We start from the raw sequence: 26,619 nt of genomic DNA on the forward strand, positions 1-26,619 counted from the left end.
AATTCAGTACAACTAATGAAAACACATGACACTATAAACATAAAGATACACTACTAGGCTCAACACATACATGTCATTGTTTAATCACGATTGCCTAGTATTCTCTGCTCCAACCACTTAAATTTGTCTTCCAGCTTATTTTTTTCTTCCACCTCTTTGAGTTTCTCCTTCAACTCCGCAACTTCTGGTTTGGATTGTCGCTTTCTTTCCCACTGCTTCGAACACAAACAATGAAGATACTGCAACTTTTCTTTGTAGTATTCCTGCTGACAGGGTTCATCAATCCATACTTCAAAATTGCAAACAGGTTCGTCGGGAACCCTATAAACTTGTCCATACATGCCCAGTACGGCGTCCAGCTTCACCATCATCCCAACAGCCTTGCATCATGCATTTTTTGCCGCACTCGCACCTTGGCACATAAAAGGGTCCAGACATTTGTTAAAGCGTAAAGAAAAACTTAAAGACTTAAGAATTAAGAAATGAGTGATGAGTGAAGACTTGAATACTTCAATTTGAGTTTGAGAAATGAGAGAGATTGATGATTGTGAGTAAAAATGAAATAATGAGGGGGTATTTATAGTTGAGAATAGAGAAAAAGTGTAATTATAAAAGGTTTGGGGTTAAAACAAAGTTTGGTGTGTGTATATATATATATATATATATACACATATATATACGTCTTAATATAGCTAATATTATGTCGAAATTCGAATATAGCTTATATACTATACACTTAGTAGTTAGTATATTGTCGTATCTTATATATTGCCTTATATAAGATTGTATACATTAGCTATATTAAGGTATATATATATGTGTGTGTGTATATATATATATATATATATATATTAAGATGAACTCGGTATCAAAGCTGCAAATTAAAGTTTACATTTAATACTTCAAATTAATCTAACAAACTAAAACATTAAGCATAATACGTCTAATAATTTTAAAATAACACAAATTGTCTCAAATCAACCTAAAATCTTAAATACGAATGTCTGGAGAACGCGCAAGACAACTCTTTATATGCCTCCTTAAACTGTCTGTGCCCTCCTTTGGACGACGAGTGTAGACTCGACCACAGTTCTTGCACTTTATTATGTAAACTTCTTCATTTTCTTCTATCACATTAAAGTGCTCCAAAACAAATGGGTGCAATCTAGAATCACCGGGCATGATTTAACTTGAATTAAGAATTTGAGTTTGAGAAATGAGAGATGAGTGAAGACTTGAATACTTCAATTTGAGTTTGAGAAATGAGAGAGATTGATGAATTTGTGAGTAAAAATGAAAGAATGAGGGGTATTTATAGTTGAGAATAGGGAAAAAGTGTAATTATAAAAAGTTTGGGGTTAAAATAAAGTTTGGGGGCCAAATGACTATTTTTTAAAAAGCCAAACGGCTAAAATTGCAGGCCAACGGCTACTTTTTAAATTTCAGACCGTTGGCCTTTTTTTTTAAAAAGTTTTTTTTTAAAAATAGCCGTTGGTCCCGGTTGAACCGGCCCAGGCCCGCCTGGTGGTCCCGGGCTCGTGGGCTATTTGGTGAGGACCGACCCACAGTGGGCTTTTAGGACCGGTAGGGCCCGGCCCGTTTGCTAGCGGTCCCGGCTGGACCCGGCCCACAATACACCCTTACTATTACTCGTGCAAGAAGCATTATCTATCCAGTTTCTTTTCATTTGATAACTTGAAATTATCACTCTTTTGTTCTTTTTTCTTTCCTTTTGTCATTTTTTGATGCTCTGAGCGAAAATGAGGAGGTATATGAATGGGCGTAACTTAAATACGCATTTGGGAAGTCAAAAGGTTTCTGTTCATTAATGTACATATCCGGGAAGCAAGGGAAGCTTGTTTAACTCAGGAAAACCTGCAAAAGAGAGGAATTATTCTAAGTAACAGATGCTATATATGTGAAGAAGATTTAGAAACTGTTGATCATCTCTTGTTTCATTGCAAGTGGCAAGTCAATGGTAGGAGCTCTTTCTAAATATGTATGGAGTTCGAAGGGTAATGCTCCCAAATGTGAAACTGGAACCTGTATTTCTGGTACACAAGAAATGTTATGGAAAATTTGGAACACTCTATGGATTTTCTAGAGGAGTCGGGTGATATGTAGGAAGGAGATCTGTTTGTGTTAGTAGCTGGCCCGTTGTATTTGTACCATCTTGGTACCTTTATTAATAAAATATTACCTTATAAAAAAAAACTATCTGCGACGAAAACTCGAGCAAACAAATTTTCTTAGCTTGCTAGCATTTTAACCTCTTTTGTGGTACTTTTGACACCATTTGCCTGCTACAACATCTAATTGTCTATTTAGCTCATGAAAGTTTGTGACTTAGTGTTGATAAATCCAAATCCAGGTATCATTTGGCTCAGAATTAGGTAATCGTGGACCAACTTTTGATATGGATCTTTCTGATTTTGTGGAGGATGGGCAGCCAATTACATATGAGAAAGCATACAATTATTTTGCCCGAGACCCAGCCCAGAAGCAAGTGAACTCTTGTATTTTCATTCTTTCGCTTTTAATTAGTTGCTACCAGTTTGTAAATATGAAGCATCCATGTAGGTGGGCAGCATATGTTGCTGGGACGATTCTGGTACTGATGACTGAATTAGGCATCCGTTTTGAGGATAGTATTAGCATTCTGGTAAGCCTTTCAGGGGTTCATAGCTTCTGCAAATTTTTATTTTAAGTCTCCTACAGATTGCAGTGATCTATTTGGATGAAACTAAGAAGGTGCAGTAGTTGTTCTATGAAGCATGTTTCTGGTGATGAAAAAGGAATGGTTACTGTCTTCTGATGAGCTGTTTTTAGAAATTCATTGTATGATGTAGGCCACTAGGATTTGCAAATAAAATAAGAATGGCCAAATGTGAAGCTAATTCCTTACATCTAAATAGGGTGACTATTATGTACGGAGCAAAATTACTTTCCAAATTAAAGTTACTGTAATCAGTTTACAGACATGATACTTCATTCCATCAGCATTAACAAACTTTCTGGATCGGGCCATTTTCTGTTCCAGTCACAAGTTAAATGGATGTAAAAATTACCTTTTCTGTTTTAACATTTCATTAGGCTTCTGTGGTTTATCTTAACGCTTCCATTCATGTCAGACATAAATTAATAAGGTCTTTTCATACAGCTTTACTAGCCTCTTTCCTGTCTTTTCTGGTTCATCTAACTAAATAAGTTTTTTGAAATATCAATTAACTGTTAACGCAGGTAAGTTCTGGTGTTCCGGAGGGCAAAGGTGTATCATCTTCTGCTGCTGTAGAAGTTGCCAGTATGACTGCTGTTGCTGCTGCTCATGGTACTACATTTATCTGCAGAATACCCTGCTCCACCACAACAACAAATTTTTCCTTTATAATGATTCTGAATTTGTATCCACAAACTACACCATTATCTCAAATACACTTAATTGTCTGTCACATCCTTTATGATTTTTCAGTACTCACTTTGGGAATTTGATGATCTCTGTCTCCTACAACTTTTATCCATTTTGTTTCACATGCCTATATTGCAAAGTTGTTTAGATTGATGCTAAATTTGAACAATGCGCGGGCAGTTATCAAAATTCTTGCAGTCCATTATTCTGCTTCCCAAATTTGTGTAAAAGATCCCAACTTTGAAAGATCTAGCTGATCTAAGTTGGAAGAAGTTGACACTTTCTGGTTTTCCTTTCTATGTTAAATTGTTAGATGAGTACATAATGTAGTCTTGTCCCACATTGGAATAGGAGTAGCATGTCCTTGTATAGTATAGCTATAAATAAGGACCTCTTGTATTGTATCGAACACACAATATCAATATATCATATTTTCTCCCGTGTCTTCTCACATGGTATCAGAGCTATCGTGAGAGATTTATCGTTGTGCATAAATTCCAGCGATTCCGGGAAGTGAAATCAGTCACCGGAACCCTTTTTTCCGACGATTTTTCAAAGTTGTTTTGCGTCTGCTTTGTCTCGGCCAGTGTTATGCAAAATCCAACACTACCACAAGAGTAGTTACTGTCCAGCGACCAAACCCCAGCGAAAATCTCCGGCGGTACTGTAGCTGTCGGAAGAAACTTTTCCGGCGAAGTTCCGACGTCGCGTGGGCCACCTTGCGGCCATTTTTTGGCGACGACTCTTCAGGACAGATTGTTCCCATTACAATTCCGAGCCTTCCCATCCAGGTTACACCAAATTCCGACCATTTTTATATTTTTCCGATGTGAACGGTGATTTCAGAAGTGGACTGCCGGCCATTTTTTGAAAAAGTTTCTTCAGAACAGTTGGGTCGTCTGGTAATTTCAATCCTACCTCTACTGTTTTTATTTCATTCCGATCACTTTGAATTTTTTCCGGCTGCAGAAACAGTGTTTTCTTAGCGATTTCTTTAGTTTTCCCAAAGGAGTTACTAATTTTCACTATTTCAAGTTAACCCTACTACTATTAATTGTAGCGGCATGGCAACCGATACTTCGAATAGTCGGATGGTTTCTTTAGCGGATTATTTTGAGTTTTTTCAGTACAAAGCAGGTAAGCAGACATCTTCTGAGATAGCTTCCGTTGTTCAAACTGGTAATAGCGTGACTTGTGTCTCTCAATCTTCATCCTCTGAGTCTTGGGTCATTGGTTCAGGTGCATCGGATCATATTTCTGGTAACAAATTTGTTTTCACTATTATTTCGTATTCTCAATCTCTTCCAAGAGTCACAATGGCCAATGGGTCTCAAACCATGGCAACTGCAATAGGTCAAGCAAGCCCAATTCCTTCCTTACCTTTAGATTCAATTCTTTATGTCCCTAATAGTCCTTTTAATCTCATAGTTGTTAGTCGCCTAGCCAAATCACTTAAATGTGCCGTTTTATTTCTTGATGATCATGTTTTTATACAGGAACGCAGTACAGGGAGGATCATTGGTACCGGGCGTGAATCAAATGGACTTTATTACCTTATCCTTGCTAAATCACATGGACTCGCATCTTGTTTTCCATCACCAACTTGTCCTGTTACTGATTCACCACTTTTATTACATAAACGGTTGGGACATCCCAGTTTGTCAAAACTTCAGAAATGGTACCTGGTTTATCTCACTTGTCAGCTCTAAAGTGTGAGTCATGTCAGCTCGATAAGCATACTCGCTTTCATTTCCCTCGACGTATTGATAATCGAGCAGAGTCACCTTTTACTTTAGTCCATTCAGATGTTTGGCGTCCTAGTTGGGTCAGTTCTACATTAGGATTCCGCTACTTTGTCAGTTTCATTGATGACTATTCTAGGTGCACCTGGATATCTTTGATAAGAAATCGATCTGAGTTGTTTTCTATTTTTCAGACCTTTCACGTTGAAATTCAAAATCAATTTGGGGTTTCTATTCGCACATTTCGTAGTGATAATGCCCGAGAGTATTTGTCTTCCTCATTTCAGCAGTTTATGAAATCTCATGGGATTATTCATCAAACATCTTGTCCGTACACATCTCAACAAAATGGGGTAGCTGAAAGAAAGAATAGACATCTTATTGAAACTACTCGTACCCTACTCATACAATCTCATGCTCCGTTGCGTTTTTGGGGGATGCAGTTCTTACATCTTGCTATCTTATTAATCGTATGTCATCTTCAGCTATCCAGAACCAAGTTCCATTCTCTGTCATGTTTCCCCACTTACCTTTGTTCTCTCTTCCACCCCGTGTCTTTGGAAGCTCTTGTTTTGTCCATAACTTACTCCAGGAACAGATAAGTTAGCTCTCCGTGCTCTTAAGTGCGTATTTCTTGGTTTCTCGAGAACGCAAAAGGGGTATCGATGCTATTCTCCTGACCTCTAGCGGTACCTTATGTTCGCTGATGTTACCATTTTTGAAACCCAATCATACTTCACAGGTCCAGGTAATCACTTAGATATTTCTGTTGTACTACCAGTCTCTTCTTTTGGAGATTCAGTCATTATCTCCCATCCATCTTCCTCTACATCTCCAGCTCCACCATCTATAGCTCCCGTTCCACCATCTATAGCTCCAATTCCATCACCTATAGGTCCAGTTCCTCCACATAATCCAGTTCAACCTTCTGCAGCTCTGCCACTCTTGACTTATCATCGTCGTCCACATCCAACATCAGGCCAAGTGATTCACGTCCTGCATCAGGTTCTGCACCTATTACGGACTTGTCTCTTCTTAGTCAACCAATTGCACTCCGCATAAGTGTACGGTCCACACTTAATCCTAATCCCCACTATGTTGGTCTAAGTTATCATCGTCTGTCGTCACCTTATTATGCTTTTATATCTTCTTTGTCCACTGTTTCTATTCCTAAGTCTACAAGTGAGGCACTATCTCATCCTGGATGGCGACATGCTATGATTGACGAGATGTCTGCTTTACATGCGAGTGGCACTTGGGAGCTTGTTCCTCTTCCTGTAAGTAAGTCTACTGTTGGTTGTTGTTGGGTTTATGCAGTCAAAGTCGGTTCGGATGGCCAGGTTGATCGGCTTAAGGCTCGTCTTGTTGCAAAAGGATATACTCAAATTTTTGGGCTTGATTATAGTGATACTTTCTCTCTCGTGGCTAAAGTAGCATATGTTCGTCTTTTTTTGTCCATGGTTGTACGTCATTGGCCTCTTTATCAGTTAGACATTAAGAATGTTTTTCTCCACGGTGATCTTGACGAAGAAGTTTATGTGGAGCAACCACCTGGTTTTGTTGCTCAAGGAGAGTTTAGTGGTTGTGTATGCAGATTGCGCAAGTCACTATATGGTTTGAAACAGTCCCCTCGAGCCTGATTTGTTAAGTTCAGCACAATTATTCAGGAGTTCGGCATGACTCGTAGTGAGGCTGATCACTCTGTGTTTTATCGGTATTCTGCTCTGAATCTGTGTATTTATCTGGTGGTTTATGTTGATGATATTGTTATTACTAGCAACGATCAGGATGGTATTACTAATCTGAAGACACATCTCTTTGAGCACTTTCAAACTAAGGATCTGGGTAGTCTGAAGTATTTTCTAGGTATTGAGGTCGCTCAGTGCGGAAGTATGCTTTAGACATTCTTGAGGAGACTGGAATGATGGGTTGCAGACCTATTGACTCTCCTATGGATCCGAATGCTAAGCTTTCCCCTGGACAGGGGGAGCCTCTTAGAGACCCTACGAGATATAGAAGGTTGGTTGGAAAATTGAAATACCTCACAGTGACTAGACCTGACATTTCTTTTCCGGTGAGTGTTATAAGTCAATTTATGAATTTTCCCTGTAATAGTCACTGGGATGCAGTTATTCGTATTCTTCGGTATATAAATTCAGCTCCAGGCAAAGGATTACTATTCGAAGATCGAGGCCACGGGCAGATTGTTGGGTACACAGATGCTAATTGGGCAGGATCACCTTTTGATAGACGATCTACATCTGGATATTGTGTCCTAGTAGGAGGTAATTTTGTCTCGTGGAAGAGCAAGAAACATAATGTAGTTGATCTAGCGTCGAAGCCAAATATCGGGCCATAGGTATGGCAACATGTGAGTTACTTTGGGTCAAGCAGTTGCTCAAGGAGTTAAAGTTCGGAGAAATCAGCAGGATGGAACTAGTGTGTGATAATCAAGTTGTTCTTCATATTGCGTCAAATCCGGTGTTCCATGAGAGGACTAAACACATTGAGATCGACTGTCACTTTGTCAGAGAAAAAATACTTTCAGGAGATATTGTTACAAAGTTTGTAAAGTCGAATGATCAACTAGCAGATATTTTCACTAAGTCTCTTACTGGTTCTCGTATTAGTTACATGTGTAACAAGCTCGGTACATATGATGTGTATGCACCGGCTTGAGGAGGAGTGTTAGATAAGTACATAATGTAGTCTTGTCCCACATTGGAATACGAGTAGTATGTCCTTGTATAGTATAGCTATAAATAAGGACCTCTTGTATTGTATTGAACACACAATATTAATATATCATATTTTCTCCCGTGCCTTCTCACATAAATGAATATTGAATTGTAAAAATTTCTTTCTATTTTGCAGGATTGAACATTGACCCCCGACATCTGGCTCTCCTTTGCCAGAAGGCACGTTGTTTTATACTTACCTCGTTCTGTTCTTCCAAATTATTCGTTCTGATTATTGGATCGGTAAAACCTCCCTTCCTATCTCAAGCTTTATTCTCCTCAATAGGTGGAGAATCATATTGTTGGAGCTCCTTGTGGCGTGATGGATCAGATGGCTTCAACATGTGGGGAGGCCGACAAGCTTCTCGCAATGGTGTGTCAGGTATGCAGCAAATTTTTATGCTAAGCACTACATAGTTACTGGGACCAACCGCGATATCAGAATTAGCACTCACTTTTTCTTTTAGCCCGCTGAGGTGCTAGGACTTGTTGACATACCGCCCACCGTCCGATTTTGGGGAATTGATTCTGGAATACGACACAGGTAAAACTTCCCACTGAGTATTTCCTTTAACCGTCTCTTATCTCCATCAAATTTGTTTGCAATCTAACATGAAGATTACTGTCAGTTCATGCCATATTTAAAAAATTGGTGGAACTTTTTTAATGGAGAAAGTTCTGAAATAGACAAATTCAAGAATGTTTTTCATTGAGTTGATCGAGAATACTTTTGCTTTTTCTCAAGTTTGGAGCAAGAACAAAAATATATCCAAATGTTGGTTCAGTTCACAATAGGTCCAACTGTTTTTTCAAGTTTACCATGTATCTTTCAAAATTGAAAAATGCCGACTGCAGTGTCCGCCAGGAGGTCTAAAACTAAAATCACGCTTTCCCACCACTTAAGCTGGAGCGCAGTCCAGTTTCTCCGCCTAATGAGTAACTTTTTTCTACCAAATTAGGATGTATGTTTTGGCCTTATGTTCTAAGTTCTTTCCTTCCAGTACTTATGAGAGTTTGCTGCAGTGTTGGTGGTTCAGACTACAAATCTGTGAGAGTTGGTGCCTTTATGGGGAGGAAGATAATAAAGTCCGCTGCGTCGGTGGAGTTACGCTCTTCCTTGTCAAACATTTCATCTGCCCAACAAATCAATGGGTTCAACCCTGATGAAGCTGATGAGGATAGCAAGGATTTACTTGAAATGGAAGCGTCTCTGGATTACCTGTGCAACCTCTCACCTCATAGGTTCGTTATGCATATGTAGTTTATTTCTGGCTTTTATTCTCTCTTTTTTTACTAACTATGTTTGACATATATTCTAATTTCAGATATGAGGCGTCTTATGCAACTAGACTTCCGGAATCTTTATCTGGCCAGGAATTTGTGGAGAAGTATCTCGATCATGATGATTCTGTAACGAAAATTGATAAGGAGCGCAATTATGCTGTGAGAGCACCAACTAGGCATCCCATCTATGAGAACTTCCGAGTCAAGGTCCACAATTTGAATTTCCTTTTTAAATCATTTTCGTCTGAATAAGAAGGTTTCTGGTTCTTTACATCAGATTAGCTTTTTTATCTCCTGTTGTTATTAGATTGTTCATATTCATCATGAGAACAATTGATTGACATGTGTATGTGTCAAATGCTATCAGGCTTTTAAAGCATTATTATCAGCTGCACCTTCCAATGATCAATTATCTGCTCTTGGAGAGTTAATGTATCAGGTATATGCTATGCTTCATGTTTTTCTGATTGTTTTGGAGTGGATTCTTTGCAAATTGTTCTCTCAATTGGAATACCTCTACAGAGATTTTCTGACCAAGTGTTTCTTACTGCAGTGTCATTTCAGTTACAGCGCTTGTGGGCTTGGGTCAAATGGTACAGATAGGCTGGTTAGCTTGGTACAAGAAATGCAGCACTCTAAATCATCAAAATCTGAAGGTGGAACTTTGTATGGGGCAAAGATAACTGGTGGAGGTTCTGGTGGAACAGTTTGTGTTGTCGGGAGGAACTGTTTAAGAAGCAATGAACAACTTATTGAGGTACCTTTCTACAGCTTTATTGTTATACAATTACAGATATATACTCTTCTTGTACACAATACAAGGAATAGCATCCCTCTTTGCTCTTTTATAGTTACAAAATCTTTTTTTTTTTTTTTTTTTTGGCATTAGCGTTACAAAAACCTTTAACTGTTGTCTTTCTATCTGCAGATTCAGCAAAGATACAAATCTGCTACTGGATTCTTGCCATACGTGTTTGAAGGTTCTTCGCCTGGAGCAGCAAAATTTGGCCATCTTCAAATACGGCTTCGATCCTAGTGTGATTAATAGCAGATGTAGTAGTTGAAACTAGACAAAAAGAAAGATATCAGCAAACTGCTGGAGTTTTGACACTGGAAATTTTTCCGCATCACAAAGCATTTGCAGATTCTTGGGCATCAATAATTCTGGGAACATTTTCTTTCTTTTTTAACCCTTTAGAAACAATAATTGTTTTTGAGTATTGATCATAAAGTATATTTATTCAAGTTCATCTTATTCTGCTATCTTTTACCTCTTAGTATCTCTTTAGTATTTTTTCCATCCTGGTTCAACTCTTCCCTGAAAGTAAATGAACTTGTAAATGCCTGGACTCCTTATCTTTTGTGTCTGTTACTATTGTAAAAATTTGTCTTTTATAGTTGATTAGGTTATTTTTGCATTATATCTTTCAATAATCTGTAGCGTTGGATATTTTGGACCATCACACAAGTTTTCATCAAAATTTCACCTTATTCTTGTCCATTTTGCCTCTTTAAGAACAACAAAAAACATGAGAAAGGGAGAAAAGGATAACATGAACTGAAACAAAAATTTACACAATTCAGCTCAGCTACTGAAATTTACTTCAAGATTTTCCATTAAGATATTGAGGGGAAAATTAGAGAGCCTTCTAAACAACTATACATTCCAACACTACACCACACATATTTCAAGGACTTCAATTTTACATTGAAAATACTCTAAGAAACTTTTCGTGCAAAAGAACACGAAGAAAATTTGGACAAAAAGCATCGTACAGCTCTATGGTTACCTAGACTACACCATGTTCCCGCTTTCAACATGAGCTAACCCTACTTGGACAGGTGCAATCACACAAGGTGATCAAGCACACTCAAATCCGAGCTGTGTTCTTGTCAGAGATTAGCGACAGCTCCTGTTCAACCAAGGAAAGGTCCTTATGCCAAGATCCTAGGTAGAGCTGCTTTGCGTGCTCTATCGTGTATAAAGGATAGATTAACCAATTGTGGCAGATTTTCACCAAGCTTGAGCAATGAACACCTAAAGTTATACAAGTAGAATGGAACTTTAGCCACTGCTAATTTACACATTTCCCCCATCTGAACTGCTACAAGCTTGATTTTGGAGACTATTTCCAAAATCTCCATCCAAGCTCATTTGCTGGACTTCTTGCGGAGAGAGAATCTTAATGCAGCGGACGCAGTTCACGAATTCCCTGAAGTATCATATGACACATGTAAGTCAGTATGCCTCGAATATGTACAAGGAAAAAGGAATGGGGAAGGATTGTAAAAACAGCTTTAGGCTACATTGATCAAGTCTCCACGGGACGCATGCATAATGGGATAAAAGGTTGTATGGTTATAAAGAAGTTCAGTTGGAAGTCTTGGCTCCCAAGAGAACGGCATATGCTGCTTGCTCGAATTGAAAATGCAAATACAAAATTAGATAGAAGCAAAGTTCAAGAACTTACTCCCAAGGGTCATCACCAACCAGAAGAACATCATTCTCATGATCCACATACACAAGCTTCCATCCTATCCTTTGTCTGTCCTCCAGTTGTCCCTCTATACCGAATCTACGAGCTAAATCTTGTTTAAGGTCTTCGTAGCCCGAGTAACGTGCGATATCAATCGATCTTCCAACAGCACCACGCTTGTATACCTTTGAGAGCATAGAGGCAAAAAAGTTAGTATTCTTAACTCAAACATGATACGAGGTAGGACACAGATTTGGTAAGTTAACCAACCTTGGTATATGTCCGCAAACGAGGTACTTGAGGTGGTGGGGCCCAGGCACCTCTATTCATGAAGCTGCCATCATTTATGGTAGAATCAATTGAATTGAAAGCCATATCAGGAACTCCAAATGACTGGGAAACCATTGATGATGAGAGTTCGGGCTGTGCTTCCTTGGGGTTCTCATAGCTAGAAAGCATGCCTCCTCCTGATGAGATATTATTTGATAAATCTTTCCTTGAGTCCATCAAGCTATTTGTGACCAAAGGATCTGGCATCATTGGCAGTCCTAACTGATTGTCCATATTTGATCCAAAAGCAACACTGTTCCTGGGGTCACCCTGAACTTCTCCGTCTTGACTGTCTCTGAATATGACTGGTTGATTATTGAAAGACAATGGGTTTGTTGTCTGCTGCAACTGGGCATCATTTTGAGAAAAGCAGACTGAGGTTGCTGAAGATGAACTATCTAGATAATCCATGTGGGGCCCTGCAGTGTTAAGGTAGGTTTGAGGAGCCAAAAATCCTTGGTTAGGGCTCTTGGAGATGTTCACCGAGGGCTTCACATCAGATTTGTGCTGCAAATCTTTAACTAGATTGCTATTAGTGGACATAGCTTCGAATCCACTGGAATTCAAAAGGGGTACAGAAGACTGGGTTGCTTCATCCCCTGCAGCTGTGCCTCGATGCATCCTACCATTCATACTTGGCTGAACCGCATTTTGACAATTGTTCGTGGATGGTGAGGTGGAACATGATGGGATGTCATCCGTAACCACCGACTGGCCTCCACCTGCAGCCCCTGTTAATAAGCTACTGCAGTTTGTGGAAAATTGATTAGTAGTCGGTGGTAGATTCTGACCAACTTGTCCAGGTAGTTCTGGTAGAATTCCAGGTTGCTGGTGAAGTTTTGATTGCTGATTTGGCTGGGAAAACCGAAAATGAGACTGGCTAGTCATTTGCTGCTGGACAACTTGCGACTGGGAGAGAGACGTGGAGGTGGATGTGGTTTGAGACATATCCAGCATTTGGCTTGTTGCAAGCGACCTGGAAAAGTTCTGCGATACATCCAACAGCTGCTTCTGCTGATCCTGGATTGGCCCAAGCTGGGGTTGTTGCAATACAGATTGTTGAGCTAGAAGTGATTGCTGCTGCTGATGCAGCTTCTGCAAAAGCTGCAACTGTAATTGGTTATCAGAGAAATGCATCTGTTGGTTAAGTGGATCGCTAGGCTGAGATGGCATGAAACTCTGCTGCTGAGTCTGATTCATAATCTGTTGCTGCTGAGGAAGGTTCCTCTGCAGCTGGTTTTGAAGTGATTGTTGTTGCTGAAGGACATTCTGAGATTGCACAAGACTCTGCGCTTGCAAAAGTTGGGCCTGAACTTGGTTTGTAGGCATGGAGTGGTTGATTAGATTCTGTCTTGGTTGCTGACTGATATCCGACAACTGTTGCTGCTGCGACTGCACAATGGATCCTACTGGGCTCAATGTGGCAGCTGGCATCTGACCTTGTTGGTTTGGCCGTTGGGTACCAAACTGTAAGGTGTTGTGCTGAGGAAGCTGAGGTGCTGCTGGTAGACCTAACTGACGTGAGAGGTCTGCTCCACCTCCGACATTCTGTAGAACGGGACCAGACAAAGAATGCAGGTAGTTTGGCTGCTGCATTGAGTTAGCGAGAGAAGGGTTCTGCTGCATGTTCATCCATTGGACTAAGCTCAGGCCTGGAAGACCTTGCGGGTCTTTCATCCCAAAGTCATCACCAAGCCATGGCATTGTCCTCTTGAATAGGCCATCCAGATCAGAACAGTCGTCATCTGCAACAAGTGATATCTTCTACAGTTATCCAACAATGTCAAAAGATATCATCAGAATTGAGAGACATATTCTGGTTGTAGAATTCCTCATACCTGGCATTCCAGGTAGCCTTGGCCGCTTTGACCTGAAGAATGGAGGAGTAGGACAGATGAAAAAAGGTGCTGTTACTGGTTCAATCTCCCAAATTGAGACCCGGTTGCGCCTCTCCCCAGCAGTTGACTCATCCCAACCAACCTAATCACAATTCACAAGCGTGAAGGTTAGTACATTCCTTAAGTAAAGATAAAACAAAAGTCAAATTACCAGTTAGAAAACTATACCTGCAAGTTACGCCATTGTGAGTTCTTCCACCTCACCGGATCCAGATCACTGATGCCGGTAATTGTTCCCATATACCTTCTAGTTCCTGACTCTTCTGTCTCAAACATCATGCGGAAACGCATGCCAAGAGATACTTGACTGCTATAAGTTGACTTGTAATACTTAGCTAAAGGGATGACAAACTCAGAAGGACTTGCCCTGTTCATATAGAGGTTTAAATTTTTTAAAATCATCAAGATCAAGGATAGATAAATTGCTATAAGAAATGCATATGCCTATTGAGAAAGTAAGTTCACTGACCTTGGGTTATAAAACACAGTGAAAGGGCTATTGTTTGCAGCTGCATGGGCTGCCGCTGCTAGGATACCTATATGCATGCTATCACTTGACAACACAGATGATGATAAGTTTGTGGGCTGTCTGTTTGCTCGCCTAATACCAAGTAGAAGCTGCTGCTTTTCATCCCTGTAGACATAGATTGAAGAGCATTAAGGATGACCGAAGCATATGAACGAATCAAAGAGAATCCAACAGCTGAGTTGGTTCCCTTTATGGATCTCACTTAGCATTCTATTTCAGTCGTCAGTTTATACTTGAAATTACTATTTGCTCAAATGCACGGAAAAATAAGATACAACATTCAAGGTGGTATGACATTGCCAGTATCATTACCTAATAAATAAGACCGAATCACCAGCGAAAAGCCTCTTCCCACTGACAAATAGGCTCCACCCCGTTGTTAGCAAATGGCGTTTGGGTTGCCCTGGATCACCAGAGATAGGTAAGGGATAGGAAACAAGCCATTTTTATCTGGCAATGCTTGGAGTACTATATCCATATATAGCAGATAAACAAACTTACCACGATAAATATGGCGGAAGGTCCACACATTATCATGCAAGTCTCTAGCCACAAGTTCTTGAGCAGGTGGTTGGATCGAGTAATCCTGATAATGAACAAGCAAGCCTATCACAAAAGATAGAGAAACAACCAAAAAGTATCAAATGAGAAATTTTCAATGTGTTGTTACCAGAGGCGGAAATATTTTCTCTGCAGCACGCCGAGGCACAGAAAAGCCTCCATGTGTGCTCGTGTCACTGGCTGTTAAGGTCTTGCAGAAAAATTCTGTTTGCGGTTTATTTGTTTTCATAGACAAATCTGATCTCAACAATGCCTCCTTGTCAAACTGCACCAACCAAACTTTCAGTAGATGAGTGTTACATTCAACTGAAATATGGTGTAAATGAGATCCTCATTCGCAAATAAAGAAGAAAATGTGAAATATACGAAAATATCACAGCGAGGAAGGGACATACTGAAGGAACTGGCTGCAGTGTCATTTGTGCATAAACTTCATCTGTTTCTGGGTCCGCCTAATGACAAAAAAAAAAATGCATTCATTATTGTTGAGCAGCAGAGACTTTAAAGAAAAAACCAATTTGTATAAAGGCAAGTGAAGCCTGAAAATACATACATGCAGGGTAACATTGTGAAGGAGACAAACTAACTTTGATGGAAGATTTGGGTAGTTTGGTATTTGGGCATCTACATCTTTCTTCATAGATGCTGCAACCTGAAAATTGAAGTGCAAGAGCAAAACAAATTAGGTCCATGACTAACTCTAATCTTACCCACATAACCATACTAGCTAACAATATGGCAACTACTTCACTTCCGAATTTCTTCAAAGTAATTAAAACTTGAATAAAAGGAAAAGGCACTTCAATTAGTGCTAACTTTTTATTTCTTTCTTACTATTTTCTAATTTTCCTTCTTGTTCTCTTCCACGTAATTTTTTGACCAAAACTTAGTCAGATACGAAGAAATCCAAGCATTTTTTGTCTCTCCGGAATTTAAATCTTGATCACCCATGATTTTATTTTCCATTTCATTACCACTAGACCACAACTTGGATCATTTTCTTCCTCATCATTAAGGTCTAAAAAGAATTTATGAAATTATTTTTTAGATAGGAAATTTTTTCTTTAAACCTTTTTAAAAGCAAGCGCCACTTTAATCCAACCATAAAGGTTACATTTTTTATTCCCTTTTTTCCTCTTAACAAACCCACTAGCTGTTAATAGGCAAAATGATAGTCAAAGGTACTAAAGATGATGCCTTTCCAATCTTTTCATCTTTGTTCTTTTTCTAAAAACCGTGTGGTAAATATATATATATATATATATATATATATATATATATATATACACGTGCACATGTAAGCATATGCATAAGCCAACAAAACAAACAACAAATAACAAATTCTTCATAAAGATCACAATTACACATACTGACACGAGATGCATGTTACTCCAGAGATACCATAATAGAGGTGCAAAACAAATCAGATGTGATCCACAAAATTAAATAAATTACTCCTACTACAACATGGACAAGAAAAATAAATAAACACAATGCATTCTACTATCAAAATCAACAATAACACCAATAATGTTTACCCATACACATCTGCAGCCTCACATAAGTAGCAAGGTGTAAGGGTAATAACGTGCACCATATCGGCTCACGTTAGCAAATAGCCGCATACAAGCCTATAAAAATTCGGATTATTTTATGCACACCTCAACTATTTTATATAATCATAAATTACCAAACTTTTTTTTTACCTATACTAACCTCATATATTTATGAGCTTCATTCAACCATTAGGCCACGCCATTAAAATTTTCTTATTAAGTCACAAAAGGGTTTTCTTTTTGTTAAAGAAAATAACCTGTTCACTATGGCCTTGAGGGAAATAGACGACGTGGGTCCCAGCTGCCGGTAAGTTCACCAGAGGACCGGCGCAGGCCTGCCATAGCTCTGGGTTTATGCTCTTCTTTTCACCTGCAAAAAAAAATTTAAATTATTCATCCCACCATTCAATTTATAACACTTGTTAATTAATTAATACACCTTAATTTTCCAAAAAATTCAACCCCAAAAAGAAAATGGGTTTTCAAAAAATAACTTTTTTTATATTCTTGCTAGATTGAAAAAGTAAAGATTTTTATCACTTTCTCACCCAGAATCAAACTTTTCCAAGAAAATCCCATTTGCTTTGCTTAGCAACTTCAAGATACGTGTAATGCATAGTTTGGATGTGAAAAAAGCATATAATAAAACCGAAAGGAAAAATAATATTTTCCAGGAAAACTTCATTGGGATGGAAGAAAAGAATAGACAAAAGCCCAGAAAGAGAAATAGCTTTGTCTTTTTGATTCCACGATTCTTACAATGCATCTGCTTATTACTACTAGAGAAAAGTATATACCTACGTATATTTGTATGTCACTCTCTCTATATAATAATACTCCGTATATTTATTAATATGTATAATAAATAAAGATAGTGACAGACCTTCGGCAGGATTAACGTTGGCAGCAGCCTGCTGAGCTCCGGCTATATTCCCCGGCGTTTTCATTTTCCCTTTATGCTTATTCTCTTCAGCTTAAAAACAAAAAGAGTGCCCAGATATGCTCACCGGAGATTCATCGGAGCTACACTTCACCAAACTCCGGCAACACAAAAATAGATCAAAAACAGAATCTTTTTGCACTGTACTATGCTTCGGTGAGCTAAGAAGAAAAAGAGTGGTGGTGGCCGGCGGGAAGAAGGGAGTGTGTTTTCCGGCGAAAAGGGTGGCCGAAGAAAGAGAAAAAAAGGGGTGGGGGTGGGGGTGGTTTAGTTGGGGGGACAAAGGAAGCTTTGGAAAAAGAGGGGGATGTTAAGGAAGGGAGAGACCAAATGCTGCAATTTTACTTTAAATTGCCCCCTCTTCTACACTACACCTTCCAGACACACACACACACACACACATCTATACGTAAACAACTCTAATGTGCTCTTTCTTTTAGCTCTCTTTACAAATAACCCTTTTCAGAAATGGCCTTTTGTTTCTCTCTCTAGCTTGTTTTGTTCCTTTTCTCTCTCTTTGCTGGATAAATATTTTTTATGTATATAAAATATAATGTGTTTTTCCTTTTCTTGGGTTTTATATTCTCTGTCTGTGGCTATGGCCTAGCAAAGTTGACCATTGAGGTGAAACTTAAAATGGGTACTTAATAGTATGTACTTATGATTAATACATACTACTTATTAACTTTTTTTCTACTATTTTATTCTTTTTAACCTTCTTCTGCTACTCAGGAAAAGGGTTTATCTTAGCAACCGTAGCAGACGCTCCGGCAAAGTATGAAAGCACTAGGCAACAAATATCAACAGAGGAAGGTAGCATTATGTATTGGAAAATACCTACGATTTTTTTTTTACAAGTTTTTATTAAAGACAAATCAGAAAAAATTGCAATGTGATCTATCCTTATTATTATGTAATAACTAAACTTTTATGCCTTTAATATAATAGACTCTCATTTCATTAGCAAAAAAAACTGTTAATATGATCAAATGATACCCTTAGGGATCGTTTCTATTATACCTTGGGCGTCGTTTGACACGAGGAATAAGGGATAATTGATTCGAAAATTATTTTAATAAGTAAAATATAAAAATAAAATTAAAAAGTACTTAATTATTTTAATATAAGTTAAATATATTAAAATTCATTCAACAAATATAAAAGCATTCACCTTTAAAGTCATTGTATATTAGAAAGTTATCCTAAAAATAAGAAGAAATATTTATACATTAATATTTTAAGTATTAAGTTTAACGGTTATTTTGGTATATACTATATTTTGTTAAGGGTATTTTAGGTAAGAAGAAAAGTCAAAACTGCTTCTGCTTCTGCTTTTGGAAAGAAGCTACTTTTTTATGCTTCTCAGAAACTGCTTCTTCCCAAAAGTATTTTTTTCCCCAAAAAAGCTTGGCCAAGCGTCTCAAGTTAGGAAGGAAAAAAAGTGTTTTTAGGGGGAAAAAATACTACTTTTGGCCTCTTGAGAAGCTTGGTCAAACATGTTATTAATCTTGGATAACTTGTTTCCCAACCAACTGACCCGTAATGAGATTATTTATATATAATACACATAAATATATATGGCTTGATTTAGACAACTGGTTTCAAAAAAAAAATCATACTAAATCAAATAATGTCATATAAATTAGGACCGAAAAATATATTAATATTACAAAAAACTACAAACGTAAATCCCAATAAATATTGCTCCAAAATATATTATGCCTTCAAAGTAGTGTCAATGGTTACTATAATGTAAGAAATAGATTGTTGGTGGCTGCAATAATTACTTAATTGCATTAGTCTTCAACTCTCAATTTTACCCCATAAACTAACATTGTGAAAAAGAGGAGAATAAATTTGGGAATTGCAATTCTTCTGCGATTGACCCTTCATGGACTGTAGACCATCACTATCACTGCTATCTTTTTAACCTTATTGCCCTCATTAATGACGACAATGACTATTGAGTAGAAGAAAATCAGAGAATGATATGTCACAAACTCACAAGATAAAAAATGTGGAGTTCATTTCTTTTACAAATTTATTGGCAATTTTCTGTATAAAAAGAATTTAAATTTCATTCTTTGACTTTATAGATTATCTGTATTGATGTTCATTTGATAGGCAACAGTTTTCGGAGACAATTGACATGTTAAGTATATTAAGGGCTTGGTTTGATTCGAAACAAAGTTATTACGGAATTATAATCCTACATCTTATATGAAATAGATAATATTAAAATTCGGATATAAAATTTATATCGATATCAATTACTTCTAATAACTAAAAAAGGATAATACAATCTTAAATTGAATACCGAAATTAATATCTTAATCCCGTAACAAAGCGATCACTAAGTTTATTTGGTTACTCTGACTTGTCCATTGCAGCTTTTGCTATTTAAGATCCTTTATGTAGCAACTCATAGCAGTTATTACAAAGTACTCGTTCAATTATTAATTTGTGCTATTTATGACATATATGCTTAAAAAAATTCACTAAGATATAATTTGAGCTACAACATGGGATTAATAATGACAGGAAAAAAAAATATGACTGTAGATACGAATTATTTAATTCTCCATTGAATATAGCCATAATAAATTGCCCCACTTTTTTTTTAGTCTAACAATTTTGAGCAAAGTCAATGCAACAATTGTAATATAAGTCCATACACTCGAAGGCGATGTAGAGCAATGGTAGGATTCTACTCCAACAAAATGGTTTAGGTTTTTCTATATTTTGCTGTTCATTTTTCATACTTAAGATTTACATAAGGAAAGCATTAGATTTGAAGGGAAGTTTATTATTACAAACTTTTATTATATAGTCATGAACCAAATAAGATAACTCAATAACATAAAATTTTAGACATTTTAGTGGGTCACATATGCCCTCAAAGTATGCATTTGGTACCAAATATTCCTTTCTTATGTGGCCATTTAAAATAAGGGCATATTTAGAGTAAATAATGGACGACGGGGACATGTTTGTACCAAAGTATTAACGACGAGCAAATCCGAGCAATTTTGCGTAGTTCATAGGCATATTTAAACCTTTTTAATGAAATTATGATAGGATATTTGCCGGTTTTGTATAAAAGGGTTGTAACATTAGTTAATGTGGTCCTCTTCTTATTGAGATGCTACTTTTGCTCTTGTAATGGGAAAATGAAAGTTAATGCAGAGTACTATCTACGCTTCAACTTTGCATATACTACTTTTTATGACTTCTTTGGATTTGTCACTTTCAAGTATATCTATGTTGAAGTAATTTTGTTTGGATAAGTTAGATTTGCTAAAAAATATTTAAAACGAAGTTTTTTTTTTCAAAAATAATAAAACTACATCCAATTAGTATACCAAATTCAGATAAAAATTGCATGGAGCACCCTATTTGGTCGTCCCCATTTAATCTATACCTACTTTTAAATTATTTTTTTTAACTTGTACCCGCTGTTTAAAAAATTTCAGACTTTTTCTTCCTCTTTCTTCTTCTTCTTCTTCTTTGGGTAACAGTGATTTCATATGGTGTTTGTAAACATATTTTAAGGTAATTTATGATGGTTTACAGTGGTGAGCTGCTGTGGGGCTTTATTTTTTACTATTGTTTAGGTTTCTTTGTCATGATCCAAAATCGATTAAAGGTCGAGATGACACCTAACATTGTCGTCAGGCAAGCCACAATAATTGATTAACTTGATTGCTCATTTTAGTATTTTTGAAATCATAATTTTTCTTTAATTAAATAATAAGAAATAAAATTATCGGATAATTGATAATATTTTCCCAACTACAATACTGAACAACTCACAAGTACCCCCAAAACCTGGTGTCACAAGTGCATGAACCTCAATTAGGAAGATAAAATAAAATACAGCATCTATCCGAAAATACAAATTAGACAGAAAAAATATACATGGCTCAGAAGGAGACTCTACTGGCTATTGATCGTAACATGAAATGCAACTCACGGTAAGTCTCTGCATCATCCGCGCCGAAAGAACCACCAGATATAAAAGCACCTGCACAAAAATGTGCAGCAAGTGTAGTATGAGCACGTAAATCAGTGTGTACCCAGTAAGTATCTAGCCTAACCCCGGAGTAGTAGTGACGAGGGGTCGACATCGACACTTACTAATGGTCCAATAATATCAGGTACAGTAAAGAGGTAAATAAATGTAAGGCAAAGTAAATAAATAAAATAAACTAGTATAAAATATGTGGTACAATTCCCCTCTTTACAATGAACTCAAGCTCTCAACTAGCAAATTCTTCCTCAACCGGTATATATATATATATATATATATATATATATAGAGAGAGAGAGAGAGAGACATACACACACATAATGGACCTCACTAAATAGGTCGTTATAATTCAAATCAAGAAGAAGGCTCACCGATACACTGTCTTTTTGCCAAATATTACGCACGATTTATACGACAATATTTTATAGAAATGCCAAGGCGTACGGCCCGATCCCATCATAATTTGTTCACTGTCGAGGGTCGAAAGGCACGAACCATAGATTCATCTATTATACTGCCGAGGCGAACAACCCGCTCCCATGAGAGTATGGTACAAAATTCTGCCGAGGCGAACGGCCTAATCCCATTAAAATAAGAAGCTTTAAGGGTCCTTGACCCACTCACGAATAGACGTGTGAGTTGTAATATCTTTAACAAAACCTTTCAATGAAACATATATATAATTTCATAAGAGGGGTACAATTATTCAGTGACTAATCATGAACTCATGAAGTCTCTACAATAGTAAGTCTTGTCTCAAGTAGTAACGTAAAACAGAGGAATTTAATAGGCAAGAGACTGCTCAAATAGTATAGCTGTAGTGTGATGACCTTTTGGGTCATCACTTGTTTTAGAAATAAATTCGGTGTTTCGAGGCCTTAAAAATTTCCTTTTTATCTCACCTTGATTTGCGTGCACAGTCTGGGTGTGTATCCGGAAAGTCATTATGTGAAAATCTGTAAAAATAATAAATTTTGCTTTTAAATTAAATTTAAGTTGACTTTAGTCAATATTCTTGGTAAACGGACCCGGACCCATGATCCGACGGTCTCGTAGGGTCTGTAATAAAATTTAGAACTTAGGCATATGCCCGAAATAGAATTCTGAGGTCCCAAGCCCGGGAAATGAATTTTTTAAAAAAATTATTTTCTAGAATATATAAGAGTTTTTGGAAGTGAAAGATGTTTGAAATTGATGGTACCGTATTATGATTTCAGAGCCCGGTACAAGTTTGAAATAATAATCAGGTTGAATCTGTAAAATTTGGTAAAGATCGGAATTGGTTTGGTATAAAACGGACTTAAAGTTGAGAAATTGGAAATTTTGGAATTCTTGAATGATTTCATGAATTTGGGGTTTACTTCATAGTTGTTGATGTTATTTTAATGATTTGATTGCACGAGCAAGTCCGTATGATATTTTTAGGTTAGTGTGCATGTTTGGTTTGAAGCCCAAAGGGCTCGGGTGAGTTTTGGATAGGCCACATAGTGAAATTGGACTTAGGATCAAGTGTTGTTATCTGGTATTTTTGCCCAGGCCTCTGATCTCGCAATTGCGAGATCAAGCTTTGCAATTGTGAAGTTCTCAGGCTTGGTAATGGCGACCTAGGCTTTGCAAATGCGAAACATTGGTGGGAATTGCGAAGCCCCCTCTTTCGCAAATACTACAGGTCCCTCGCAAATGCGAAGGTGACCGGATTGCTTCATGGTCGCAAATGCGACATATTTTTCGCATTTGCAAAGATAGCAGTCCCTGAAGGGGTTTGCAATTGCGACATCTCCAACCTACAAAATCATAACTTAGCCGAAAAGTTCTCATTTTTCAAACTCTTTCAAACCTAAAACACCTTTGGGTGATTTTTCAAAGACAATTGATCTTCCAAATCGAATGTAAGTCATTTCTAACTCGTTTTCTTTAATCTTTAACATCTTTTTACATGATTTCAACTCAAAATCAAGGGTTTTCATAAGGGAAATTGAGTGTTTTGGGTAGAACTTAAGTTTTTTAAATTTTAGGGATTTGGACCTCTATTTGAGGTCCGATTTCAAAACAAATTATATATTTGGGTTCGTGAGTGAATGGGTAATCGGATTTTGGTTCGAACCTCGAGTTTTGACCATGTGGGCCCGGGGTCGATTTTGACTTTTTGGGAAAAACTTTATAAAACCTATTTTCATGCATTAGAATTGATTCATTTAGCAATTATTGATATAGTTAAGTAACTTGTGTTTAGATACAAGCGAATTGGTGGTGGAAACGAGAGGTAAAGCGGTAGTTGAGGCTTGAATTGCGTTCGTGGCATCGAGGTAAGTGTTTGGTCTAATCTTAGCTTGAGGGATTAGGAGTTGTGTCTTATTTGCTATGTGTTAATTGTGGAGTAAGATGTATAGGCATAGTGACGAGTATCTATACGTCGGTGTCAAGCATGCACGTGGGTCTAGTGTTGTAATTGTTGTGACTCCATTGAGATTTATTCATGCTTAATGTGTTGATTATCATTGTTGGTTCCCTTGCCGGGATGTTACTGTTTATGATATTGTCTCCCTTGCCGGGATGTTATTGTTATGACATTGTCTCTCTTGCCGGGATCTTAATGTTTACGATATTGTCTCCCTTGCCGGGATGTTGTTATACTTTTGTTCCCTTGTCGGGATTCTTTTGTGATTGATGTTGATTTATAAATGGGATCGGGTTGTATGCCTGCAACAAGATATATGAAATGGGAGCGGGTGGCACGCCGCCACGGAGATATTTGAAATGGGACCGGGTTTCACGCCTGCAACAAGATATATGAAATGGGAGAGGGTGGCACGCCGCCACGGAAATATTTGAAATGGGATCGGTTTGCACGCCTGCAACGAGATATATGAAATGGGATCGAGTTGCAGCCTGCAACAAGATATATGAAATGGGATCGGGTGTATGCCGCCACGGTAATATTTGAAATGGGATCAGGTTGCACGCCTGCAACAAGAAAGAGATGAAAGTGAATACTGTGTTTATTCTTCTTATTCTTGTTAGCAATTGAATTTTGGTTTCTTTACATTCCTCTTTGGTATTCTGTTGTTATCTGATACTCCCCGCAACATGTTTTCCCTCTCCCATCTTTAACTGTAGATATCTGCTTTTATTTTTCCACTGTATATGATATAACTGCACAGGTTTATTTGGTAGTCTGGTCCTAGCCTCGTCACTACTTCACCGAGGTTAGGCTAGACACTTACCAGTACATGGGGTCGGTTGTGCTGATACTACACACTGCACTGTGTGCAGATCTCGGTGCTGCAACTTTTGGACCACAGTAAGGGTGTTATCTTCAATCCATTCAGGCGACCCAAGATAGTCCTGCAGGCGTCCGCAGGCCCTGGCGTCTCCTCCTATCTTTCTATCTTGTTTCTTCTATGTATTTCTGAAACAACTTGTATTTATCTTTCGGATCCTTATTCGTAGTACTCTTAGACAGTCTGTAAATTGTAACACCAGATCTGGGTAGTTTTTTAGTTTATGGAATTGTATCGGTATTAATATTAAACTGTTACATTTCGTCTCTTCCGCTTATTTAATTCTGTTGTTTATACGATGTTTGTTAACCATTATTAAAGGATTAAAATATATGGAAAATGTTAAGTAATTTGAACAATTGGCTTGCCAAGCTTTCATTAGTAGGCGCCATCACGACTCTCGAGGGGTGAAAAATCCAGGTCGTGACATGTAGCATGATGTGAGCCTAAGTCGACCCGGACAATAACATGAATGTAGCTACGTACGGGTTATCGTCACCTCGCGCGTACGTAGCCCCCACAACATGTAGCACACTTCAATTACAATATCTAGGGGTAATTTCCCCCTCACAGGGTTAGACAAGAGACTTACTTCGCTACGAAGTTCTATAATCGGCTGCAACGCCGCTCTAACACCTCAAACTGATGCCCATCTCTCCAAAACTAGCCAACGCAAACAAATAAAAATATACTCTAATACTCATAACAAATCAATTCATAACAATATCTAACTCTGCTCGAAAAGTCGATAAAATCACTCTCGGGCCCACGTGCCCGGATTCCAAAAAAATTCGAAGATAATCATTACCCATAACATTACGAACTCAAATATATAATTTATTCTCATTCCATGCTCAAATTCGTGGTCAAATTCCAAAAATACCAAATTTTTAGGTTTTCTAGCAAAAATTCTCACTTCTACAAATTTTCATGCTTGAATCCATATAAAAATCATGTATTTAACTTACAATGGATATGAATAACTTACCTTGGCATAGATGATGAGAACCCCCACTTGAAGCTCTCCAAAAATCGCCCAACCAAGAGAGAATGGAAGAAAATGGGCCAAATCCCCGTTCTGAAAGAACCCTTCTGCCCAGCAACTTCTCGCACTTACAGTCACTTGACCGCCTTTGCGGTTCCGCAGGTGCGTCAATATTTCTCTTCTGCGAAGATGCCCCCAAGTTCCCGCTTCCGCTTCTGCGTTTTCCCTTCCACACTTGCTTCTTCGGCGAGATAACCGTAACTGCGGTCTCAACACTGCCCAAAAAAAATTGCATATGCGCCTCTCCTTGCCGCTTCTGCGACCAAAACCTCGCAGGTGCGGTTACACCAGAAGGCAGTTGCTTCAGCACTTCTTCCAAGTCCAACTCGATCCGCTTACAATCCGGAATCCACCCAAGGCCCTCAGGACCTCAATCGATTATACCAACACGCCCCAAAACACATTACAAACTTAGTCGAGTCTCCAATTCACATCAAACAACATCGAAATCACAAATCGCAACCCAATTCAATCTTAATAAATTTTAGAACTTCAAACTTTTATATTCAATGCCGAGACCAATCAAATCACATCTGATGGACCTCAAATTTTGCACACAAGTCATATTCAACATTGCGGACCTACTCCAACTTTAGAAATTAGAATCCGACCCCAATATCAAAACACTCCCGGTCAAATTTCTCACAAACCTTCAAATTTCTAACTTTCGCCAAATGACTCTGAAATGACCTACGGACCTCCATATCCACATTCGGACGCGCTCCTAATACCAGAATCACCACACAAGGCTATTCCCAGCCTCGGAATCCCAAACAGACATCGATAACATTGAAATGAACTT

At 37.9% G+C, this 26,619-nt stretch overlaps 2 protein-coding genes across 3 annotated transcripts in view; one reads left to right on the plus strand and one right to left on the minus strand.

Moving 5' to 3' along the window:
- Nucleotides 1-10,598, plus strand: part of LOC104219377 (L-arabinokinase-like) — a 31,577-nt gene extending 20,979 nt beyond the window's left edge. For both annotated transcript variants that reach the window (XM_070162626.1, XM_070162627.1), the window contains 11 exons: nucleotides 2,372-2,502; nucleotides 2,581-2,662; nucleotides 3,241-3,328; nucleotides 8,023-8,066; nucleotides 8,173-8,268; nucleotides 8,354-8,430; nucleotides 8,910-9,128; nucleotides 9,212-9,377; nucleotides 9,538-9,609; nucleotides 9,724-9,927; nucleotides 10,099-10,598. In XM_070162626.1, the coding sequence (XP_070018727.1) occupies nucleotides 2,372-2,502; nucleotides 2,581-2,662; nucleotides 3,241-3,328; nucleotides 8,023-8,066; nucleotides 8,173-8,268; nucleotides 8,354-8,430; nucleotides 8,910-9,128; nucleotides 9,212-9,377; nucleotides 9,538-9,609; nucleotides 9,724-9,927; nucleotides 10,099-10,206 (1,287 nt within the window). In that variant the 3' untranslated portion in view covers nucleotides 10,207-10,598. The remainder of the gene's footprint in view (nucleotides 1-2,371; nucleotides 2,503-2,580; nucleotides 2,663-3,240; nucleotides 3,329-8,022; nucleotides 8,067-8,172; nucleotides 8,269-8,353; nucleotides 8,431-8,909; nucleotides 9,129-9,211; nucleotides 9,378-9,537; nucleotides 9,610-9,723; nucleotides 9,928-10,098) is intronic.
- A 162-nt stretch (nucleotides 10,599-10,760) lies between these two features.
- LOC104214788 (auxin response factor 19-like) lies at nucleotides 10,761-18,008 on the minus strand. Its single transcript, XM_009764507.2, has 13 exons — nucleotides 17,405-18,008; nucleotides 16,779-16,891; nucleotides 15,519-15,617; nucleotides 15,361-15,417; nucleotides 15,075-15,230; nucleotides 14,906-14,990; nucleotides 14,717-14,807; nucleotides 14,345-14,509; nucleotides 14,044-14,242; nucleotides 13,816-13,957; nucleotides 11,918-13,722; nucleotides 11,642-11,832; nucleotides 10,761-11,383 (listed from the first exon to the last, which is right to left on the minus strand). Exons 1-13 carry the CDS (start codon nucleotides 17,466-17,468, stop codon nucleotides 11,251-11,253), a joined length of 3,300 nt encoding a protein of 1,099 aa, XP_009762809.1. The 5' UTR covers nucleotides 17,469-18,008; the 3' UTR covers nucleotides 10,761-11,250.
- Between the last annotated feature and the right edge of the window lie 8,611 nt (nucleotides 18,009-26,619).

Source organism: Nicotiana sylvestris, chromosome 11 (assembly GCF_000393655.2).
Source record: "Nicotiana sylvestris chromosome 11, ASM39365v2, whole genome shotgun sequence".
Taxonomy (NCBI): Eukaryota; Viridiplantae; Streptophyta; class Magnoliopsida; order Solanales; family Solanaceae; genus Nicotiana; species Nicotiana sylvestris.

Excerpts from the sequence above, each read along its gene's own strand:
- LOC104214788 (XM_009764507.2), bottom strand. The coding sequence starts at position 17,468 with ATGAAAACGCCGGGGAATATAGCCGGAGCTCAGCAGGCTGCTGCCAAC. Across the intron at positions 15,231-15,360 it reads CACTGCAGCCAGTTCCTTCA|TTTGACAAGGAGGCATTGTT; the intron begins GTATGTCCCTTC and ends TGGTTGGTGCAG. Across the intron at positions 11,384-11,641 it reads GTTGGTGATGACCCTTGGGA|GGAATTCGTGAACTGCGTCC; the intron begins GTAAGTTCTTGA and ends ATGATACTTCAG.